This window comes from Galeopterus variegatus, unplaced genomic scaffold (assembly GCF_000696425.1).
Source record: "Galeopterus variegatus unplaced genomic scaffold, G_variegatus-3.0.2 Scaffold1188, whole genome shotgun sequence".
Classification (NCBI taxonomy): Eukaryota; Metazoa; Chordata; class Mammalia; order Dermoptera; family Cynocephalidae; genus Galeopterus; species Galeopterus variegatus.
Window position 1 is genome coordinate 236,883 of NW_007727299.1, and position 9,673 is coordinate 246,555.

Sequence of the window (9,673 nt, forward strand, 5' to 3'; positions counted from 1 at the left end):
GATATGTCTGATTCCAGTGCCATACCACAGTCGTACCTGAGCCAAGGCTTTGCCAAGAAAATGTGCAGCATTAGGGGTTAAGGAACTATTTCCCTTGGTCAGAAAAGATTTCTCAGGAAGAATCTATATAAGCAACAGTTGGGGGGAATATAGGACATGCAATGAAGATAATTTCATAAAGATAAATTTAATAAAAGGTACTTGTCTCAACAGATAACTCCAAGCAAAAGTTTTAGGCGCTTCAAAAAGTCTGTAAAGATTGGTCCTCCTAATCACTGTTTCTACCATGCTTGAGAAAATGCCATTAACTGTACTCCATGGAAGGACAGTGATGAGAGGGTTTGAATGACAGAAGGCAATTTACATGTGGTGAAGCAGCTTTTGGGCAACCGAAGATGTTAGTGTCTCTAAAAATGACCTACTTTAGTTTGCAAAGGACCCTAATACACATTATTTCACTTGATCCTTACAAAACCCCGAAAGGTATATTGTCCACATTTTCTAGAGAGGCAAGTTGACCCGCTCAAGCTCAGGTACCAAGTAAGTGGCAGAGCCAGGACTTGAGACCGAGCCCTCTGGCTATAAACCTGAAGTGTTGCCAGCTCCACCTGGTTGCCTCTTCCATAACTGAAGAGAAGGAGTTAAACTGCTGCTTCTCTATTCTAATCTTACAGGGCTTTTCTGAACTTGAAGATCATGACAACCACTAGTGGGTGGATGCAGGATATGTCTGGCAAATTGGTTGTGTGTATGAGTGTGTGTGTGTGTGTGTGTGTGTGTGTGTGCATGCACATGCACGCATCTGTGCATTTACTCCAAATACCTGCAAGGCAACTCTTCTAGTGTAATTTTTCTTGCATTGTTTTCCTGTTACTTCTGAGAACTAATTGCCATTGTAGAGTTTACTCAACTAAAAATCTGCAACACAGAGAGTCTGCCTTCTTTCTCATACATCAGAAAGAAAGCTAGAAAGTTAATTTTCTCTCTTCTTCATGGTCTAAGAAAAAGCATACACACCAATCTGTGTGGAGAACACACTGGTGTCGGCGCCGGGTACCTAAGAAGCAAGAAAACACTGGGGATTACTTACAAGTTGCTACACGTGAATCTATCTAAGAAGCCGTGTGTATGTTGTACCAAATCCCACAGCCACAGAGCTGTATTTCTCTTCATCAATGTCTAATGCACAAGTTAACCAAGTTCCAGAGCAATGTTCTCTTTGTGCCTAAGGGAGTCTGTCCTGGAATCATCCACCCTTTCAAGGTTGATTGTAAACATCTTTCCAGGCCTTACAAGGTATTAAGGTTACTTACTGGAGAGAATAATGTGAATTAAAGGTGGTGCATCTCAACCCAAGTTAAGTCTGTTTCAACAGACTCCGATATAATGGAAATATTCCAGAATGTAGCCTCACTGCCTGTGGAGACGATCTGTTGTTTATCTTACTGTTTGTCGTCCTTGTCATGTAAATTTCCTGCTCAGAAAACTCTCAGGAATCCCCACCCTCCAATGAATGACAAAAAACCCACAACCTTCTCAGGTTGGCATTGCCCCGGTGGGTCCTCATCCACCTTCCAGCTGCATCCCCCATGACTCCCCAGCACTTAAACCCAACCAGGCCACTCACTGGCTCCTGACGTCCCCTCCACTTGCTCCCTGTGATATCTGGGCTTAGTCTACCTAAAAAGTCCTCCCACCTACCTCTGCCTGTAAAATTCTACTTATTTTTCATGTCTTGCCTTGAATGTTTGTTCATGAAACCAGTATGAATCCTATTGTAGACTCCTTGTTTGTAATGCTATGTAGCATTTACCACATTTTGTTTTATTGTATAGTGAGGGTGGTTGTCGTTCATTTGTCTGTCCATCCATCCAGCAATTACCTAATGAACTTCATTGTGCTTTTGGTCTTGCTGGGAAGACAGACTGTATAAAAAAGCTCTTAGAATAATGTGTGAGTAGTACTTGACAGAGGAGGTGCAGGGCACACAGGAGATACCTAACCTGGTTGTGTGTGTGTGCGTGTGTGTGTGTGTGTTGGGGACAGAGGTTGGGTCCAGGAAGGCTTTCCTCCACATACTTTTATTTTGTCTTATGCGAGACTGGATGTTTACCGAAGTCAGAGACTTTGCAGGATGGGGCTGACAGTAACGTGTTGTGTGGAGTTGATTATCATGGCTCTCACCAGTGTCATGCTAGCTCACCTGATGCCATTTAGGACTAGGGCCATTGCTTCCAGGGTACTTCTGGGGCATCTTTATGTGTGGAAAAACTACTGATGAGATTTTACCACTTAAAATCCATTCTCCCTGTAGCACAGACACTCTGCCAGGCAGGAATTGTTCTAGAGTCTTTAGTGGACATAATTTATGTGGAAACATATGACGTGTTTATCACACTGTGGGCTGAAAGGCTCATGAGTTAAATGGCAGGCCTTTGTTGTGTAACCTACACATAAATGAAGTTGATCATTAAAATTCGTAAGGTGTCATGACCACCTTAAGAGAAAAATGTTATGAACACACCTAAACCCTTCAATCATTATTTGTAGCCTTAATCAATCAAGAAAAATGCAGCCACATTTTGGTAATTTGTTAGAAACTGCTCAAGTAGATTTGTGCTGACTAAACCTACCACTAAGGTGCCTCTGGGTAAGGTTACATCTGTGGTTCCAAAACATACTCGTATCAGGAAAATGAGAGCCTTGAAAAAGTCACCTCTGAAAACAAAGTGATAAAACTCTCATTAGTACAGTAAGGTAAACTTTACCTTGGACTATACAGCAGGTTGATTTATTAAGTCATTAACTTATGTTTATTCTCATTTTATGTTTTCCCTTTTATTATTCTAAGGAGGTGGCCAGGCATTTGTGTTCTCCTGCCTCTGGAGCTCAAGGTTGCAGTAGAGAAAGCACAATTGCCCAAAGACAACACTCCCTCCAGGCTTTGAAAATTAGGCTCTCCAAGACTAGGAAGCAGGGAGTGGGCAGGTAGGTCTCAGTAAGGAAAATGTCCCTTTCCCTAGCAGCTGTCCTGGAGGAGCACCACCTCAGAGCAGCACCCAGTGTGATACACCCCAGGGTGGAGCCTTAGGTATGGGGCTTCCCCACCTCTGCCAGGATCCCATCTTCCAGGAAACAGTGGAGCTGTCCACCTTCCAGAGATAAATACTGAGCTGCTCAGGAGACCTCCCTGAATCTTCTAGACTGCACAAGCATTCTAGGGGCTGGAACAGGGAGGGAAGAAGCCCCTGTAACTATAGAATTTGAATTCCACTCCCCCCCACCCACCTCCTGGCCCTGCAGTTTGCAGTTTGGAGTCAGACTTAATTTGATTTAGAAAATGAAGTAATGTGATAAGCCTAGTGTGGTGGAATAAAATTGAACTCAACGCAACTGTGCGTAGGAAAGCAAAATACTAGCTTGAAATGAACAGTCATGTGGATGCTTGGGGAGGAGAGCTGTGAGAATCTGTCCAATTGCTTTTTTCTTCTTTGCTTTTCCCTTTTGTAAAATCCCAATTCCAGATTATTTTCAACATGCTCTTAAATACTACCTTCTTGGTCCAAAGGGTCCCCACCAGAGCTAAGCAATATCCATGAAGGCCACTGGGGGCCAGGAGAGACCAAAACAATGGAAAGAAGAAAAGGGGGGATGAGAAGAAAAAGAAGTGAAAAAGAAGGGAGAGTAGGGAGGAGAGAGAGAGATAATTACCTAAAGCAGTGGTAACTTCAAGAGTAGGCAGAACAGATGTATTGCTATGATAGACGTTCTCAAGCCAAGCCAAAGGAAGACATTCACGCTCTTCTCCTTTTTCTATTTTCTCCACATCTCTTCTTATTTGGGTGGCCCTTGATCATTCAACACCCTCATCTGCCCCCAGGCAAAGACACTTCATTTCTTAGTCCAGCTGGCTTGGAAGGAGGCCACTGGGAAAACCTCTGGGGTTGAACCTCACCCAGACCTGAGTTTCAAATCCATCTCTGCCACCTAGTGGCACCATGCCATGGGCATTAGATCCTCAAAAGTCTAGGACAGTGACACGTGTGTAGTAGGGATCAGGAAATTGTCCACTAGCCAACACTATCAAATTACCTCCTCTTGTTGTTTTACCTTTAGTCCTTTGGGTTGTGAAGTCCTGAAAATACTGGTGAAGTTTGAGGGCTGTAGAGAGGTTAGAGAGCACTAAATAGGACCTACCTAAATGGTTTCACACTCATATCTGTAAGCATCCCTGATTTTGGTTCTCTCTCTAGTCCACTGGTTCTTAAATTTTACAAGGCATCAGATTCACCTGGAGAGCTTGTTAAAACACAGATTTCTGGACCCCACCTCTATAGTTTCTGACTCAGGAAATGTGGGGTGGGTGGGACAGAAATTCCTGGGTGAAGCCAAGACTACTAGTCTGGCACTTGGGGAGTCACTGCCCTAGTCTGCTCTCATGCTGAAGCCAAAATGATTTGGCTGAAGCCCTGATTTTATAATTTCACTTCCTGTTTAAGACCTTTCAGTGGCTCTCTGTAAGACATGTTGTGAGATATCAACTGTAAGGGTAAGATGGTCAAGCTTTCTTTGTTGGAGGGAGGCCACTGCCTCCCCACCCTCTCCTCCCACAGTGTCTCCTGGAAGACATGGTCTGATGGAAGGCTGACCTTTTGATTTCACAATGCAACGTTTCCAGCCTTCTCAGCCTTGGATCTGTAAACACTTAACACCAGAATGAGCTCAGGGGTCTCCAATTATGCAGAAGATGATCACGAGGTGCATCCATTTCTCTCTCCAGGAGACAAGAAAAGTTGTAATTGTTCTGTCTTCTACTTTATAGATTTCTGCAAAATTCTGTCCTGACTTGTAGACACTTTCATGCTACCTATACATGCATGTAAATCTGCAACGCTTACTCACTACCAAATTGTGTTCTCTGTCTTCTTTCTTCATATGTTGATACAAAGGAATTGTTTTGTTGTTGTTGTTGTTCTTAGGATTGTTTTATTTTCCTAACACACCTCTAACCATTCTACCCTGCTCTGAGGACCATACTTCTCTCATAGGGATAGATACGTACCAACCTGTGTTGATGCAATTAGATTCTGTCTCCCAGGAATTTGGGACCAGGACTGAAAGACATGGTCTGGAGAGAGAGAGGGGGGGGGGACGGGGAGAGAGAGAGAGACAGAGAGAGAGAGAGAGACAGAGACAGAGACAGAGAGATACAGAGAGAGATAGAGAGAAGTGCTGGTTTCTGCCTTGGGTTCTGTGAGCTACCCTGTGTCCTGCCCAAATCCCCTTTTTTTGCTTAAGCAAATTGGCCTTGGCTTTCTGCTAATTGCAACCAAAATAACCCACACTGAGATACTCCCCCTTGCCTTCCTGAAGTCCAGATTCCTGCGCACAGTAGTAAAGCCCTTCACAATCTGGTGCCTGCTTACTTTTCATCTTTTACAACACATTCACCTCCTTCTCTATATTTCAGCAATATTGAACTACTTTCCTGCTTACTTTTCATCTTTTACAACACATTCACCTCCTTCTCTATATTTCAGCAATATTGAACTACTTTTTAGCTCTTTCTACTCTTCAGGTGTTGGACATGATGTGTTCTCTTTGCCTGTAACACTTTTTCTCCTCATCTTTGCCTGGCCAATCCCTACTTGGCCTTCAGATATCAGTGTAGGTGTGTCATTTCCTCCAGGAAGTCCTCCCAGACACACAGCTTCTTCATACTCTTAGAGTATCTTTAGCTCCCACATTATGATTGCCTGTTGACCTGTCTTTCTTTCTCTCTTGATTGTGAACTCTGTGAGGGCAAAGACTGAATCTTGATCATTGTTGTATTTGGGTGGCTAACATCATGTCTGGAACTTGGCTGGCACCCAATAAATATTTGTTAAATGAATGAAGACTCCTTGCCATAGCCAACTACCCAGCAGCAGACTGACAATGTTGAATAGAAAAAATAAAAATTACTTTGGCCTCAAGCTATAGACTATGATTTGGAAATACTCCTGAGGTCAAGAATCAGATATTTCCATGGTTTGGGAATATCCAGTTACCTTCATTGTATCTTTTTTTCCTTATTTAATGACTGTGCCAGAGTTTCTAATTAGAGAAAAGACCTCATGCATTTATTTATTGAAATGTGCTGCATCTCTAGGGAGAACTTGAGAATAAGGCTGGAATTTAGCATATCAGAAATTCAATCCATCTGAGATCTCTCAAAGAGGCTTGCCCTTGGGTCATTTTGCACAGACTTTCATAGTGACTGAAAACTGTTGTCATGGTAATCATGGAAACTTTCATGATTTTTGTATGAGTTAATGAAGACACAGGAAACAACCCAAAGGAATTCATAGTTGGGCATGCATTTGTCTCTATATTAACCCAATCATTGTTTTGAACACACATCTGCCCCAGGGTGGGTCCTCTTGGCTCTTGGTCCTGACAGGAATAAATAAACAACTGATTCCTTTTCGGTATTTCAGTCTAGGAGGCTGTGGATGGCTGCTCTTTTGGTCACATTTCACCAGGAAATCCCGCATGGAGAGTTTAGAGGAACAGAAGAAAAAAGCATGGTTGCGTGAAGCAAGTCTTTTTCTTTTATTTCAAATTATTAATGTTGCTGATTTGAAGGCATTTAAATTTAATACTATAAAGAAAGTTTCAGTAGTGTAGAGCACAGAACATTGACTGTATCTGAAGCCCTTCTTTTATGGTCCTTTATAAACACACCTTAACTCAAGCCTCCGTCAAGCCTACACATTTGGATCCAGATAGCCTAGTGTGCTCACAATATTTGAGTGTGAGATTTTCCATCTGTGTCCTTCCTGCTAGTTATTTCCCAATATCCATTCTTCCCTCCTTTCCTAGTAATAGAATCCCCTACTTTTAGTGAGGCACGTGGGTGTTTGAAGTCAAGACATTTCCCACTCTCCCTTACTGCTGGCCAATGGCATTTAAGTAGAAGTGGCATATTCAACTTTCTGGATGTATCTGGAAAGGGAGTGAGTATGTGCCCTTCTTCATCCCTTCCTACTGACTGGAATGTGGACGTGATGGATGGAGCTGCGGTAGCCACGTTGGACAATGAGTTGGGAGCCATGTCGAGAATGGTGGGACTACAAGACAGAAGTCTGGGTCCCATAAAAGCTCAGGCTGACTATGTTTATAGGAGAGAGAAAGAAACTTCAGTCTTAACAAAGAGACTATTATTTTGGATTTTCCTTCATCTAATCTTAACTGAATCCACCCAAAAGTGAACATTTTTTTCCTCTTTCCACTGATTGCGTTTGAAATCCATGGGCTTTTCTGTGAGACTTACATTCTGATCCCAGGACATACTGGAAGGTGGTCGGGTTTGCTGGACCTTTGCATTAGCCAGTCTGAATTTTCTGATATTATGTGGAATTGAAACACCATTTCAGTGGCAGGGGGACACCCATTCCAGTTTAGCCATAGAGACATAGTGTTGCCTGGTCTTTAAATTTTTCTATTTCAGTGGAGCCACATACCTTTTTACCCTAAAATCAGGACTGCTACCTCAAGTGCTTTTTGGAATGAGGTAGGTGATGAATAAGACTCATTACTGATTAGTCTGAGTGTGAAGTAATGGAGATAGAGACAACAAAACAAAACAAAACACCACCTTTCACATTATCTAAAACAAGTGTAACAACCTCCACAATAGAGACACAAGCCTTATGCCAGCGAAGCAATGTGATTTTTACTTACCGAACTTGGGCCTTTTAATCTTCTTTGTCATTTCTTTATTAGAATGTATTCCTGTCACCAGCAAAACTACAAGAAGAAAATACCAAAAAATCTTATCAATATTATTTCACTTAAATCCTTTCTCTCTTTTGACCTCTATATTTACTTTGATCCTACATAAAGTATCCTCATTAATTTTCCTTTATATTAAGATTGGGAAAATAAGATGTGTAATTTGTATACTTTCCTTAGCTCCTGCTGAAAGGTCCTTTCAGAAACACTGCCTGGATACTTGTCACTTGTTTTGCTGTCTTTAAATTTCACCACATCAATCCTACAGTCTCTGCTCTCTAGAGGAGGGAATGTGGGTCTGGAGAAGTGCACTCATTTGTCTGGTCTCAGGAATAAATTTTTATAGAGGTATAAGGAGTGCCCCAACTCTTCTTGTGCTCTTTCCTCTGTTCCACAGGAGGCTTCCAAATGGCCAGTTCCCAACCAGCCAGAGAACTGCATGTGCGTGTGTGCGCACGTGTGTGCATGCATGTGAATGTGCCCGAGGGAAGGCTGAATGGAGGCGACATGTAAAAATCCTTAGAAGAGAGGCTCTCTGGGAAAGGAAGGCAAAGAGAAAGAAATTTGGGAGAAGAGGGACACACTCATCATGAGTTCTGAGGAGTGACCCGAGTGTCTCCTGTGGCCCATTGAGGCCAATCCCAGGTAGTTGAACTTCCTCCTCAGAAGCAAGAGAGAACCTCAGACAGCATTTGAATACTGCTGTCCATCAGGAAGTATGACAGTAGGGGAAGAAGGGGGAAATCTTTATCCTTTTTAACTTAAAGTCACGTTACCAGTTCCTTTTCAAGCACATACCAGGTAGTTGAACTTCCTCCTCAGAAGCAAGAGAGAACCTCAGACAGCATTTGAACACTGCTATCCATCAGGAAGTATGACAGTAGGGGAAGTAGGGGGAAATCTTTATCCTTTTTAACTTAAAGTCACGTTACCAGTTCCTTTTCAAGCACATAAGATGAAATTGAACCTTGTGTGCTTTTTAAAAATAATGAAGACCGTTTTTCTTCTCATTAAAAAAATAATACGTGTTCCTTGTGGAAAACTGTAAAAAACAAAAAACAGTACAGAAAATATAGATGAACACAAAAGTATAATATTTTTTAGTCTTTGTATGTATGTAGGTATTCATATGAGTATTCTTAAACAAATGTATGATCATGTTCATACTGTTCACAACATTTTATAACATATTTCTACTTAAGGATATATATCAACATTGTTTCCTTGTCATTTAAATATTCTTCCTACAATAATTTTAATTGCCTGCAAAGTATCGTGTTATATAGATGTATCATAATTTAGCCAATCCTCAATTTAATAGTTTCATCTTTGCACGGATCCATTATTATTTCCTCAAAATAGATTTCCAAATAGAACTTTTTGTCTGAAATAAATGCCCACTGAAAAGTTTGATACATATTGTGAAAATTTCTCATAGCATGTTTAAATTAGCAATGTATAAAAACGCTCACTTCTGTATACCTACAGTTATTCTACCTGTAGACAGTGTTTTTCCTTTCAAAATGCAGGTGAATTCTCTCTTCTTCCTTCCTTTCCAGGTATTCTTCTAACTCACCCACCTGAAGGTGGTACTGCTTTAACTTCCCTTCATTTTAGCCACTTTTCTGAGAAACCCATTTTCTGGATGAAGTTGGGATTCTGAAGGTCAACATGAGGGCAAGCAAAATAGGTATTCATCTTCTAGTTTATATGTTTTTAGTAGAAAGAACACAGAGGCTCAATTTAGGTATACGTGGACTTAGGAATTCTTGAATTGACAACTATTTTTGAAGGAAAGAGTGGCAATGCCACCAGGTGTTTAAGAAAACTTTTAAGGTATTTTTTGATTAGCTGCTACAGATTGTATGTTTGTGCCCCCCGCCCCCCCCCAATTCAT

General features: G+C 41.5%; 1 protein-coding gene across 1 annotated transcript in view; it reads right to left on the bottom strand.

Moving 5' to 3' along the window:
- Positions 1-9,673, bottom strand: part of VIT (vitrin) — a 90,375-nt gene that overhangs the window by 67,866 nt on the left and 12,836 nt on the right. Inside the window, exon 2 of the mRNA XM_008575442.1 lies at positions 7,726-7,791. Within this exon, the coding sequence (XP_008573664.1) occupies positions 7,726-7,791 (66 nt within the window). The remainder of the gene's footprint in view (positions 1-7,725; positions 7,792-9,673) is intronic.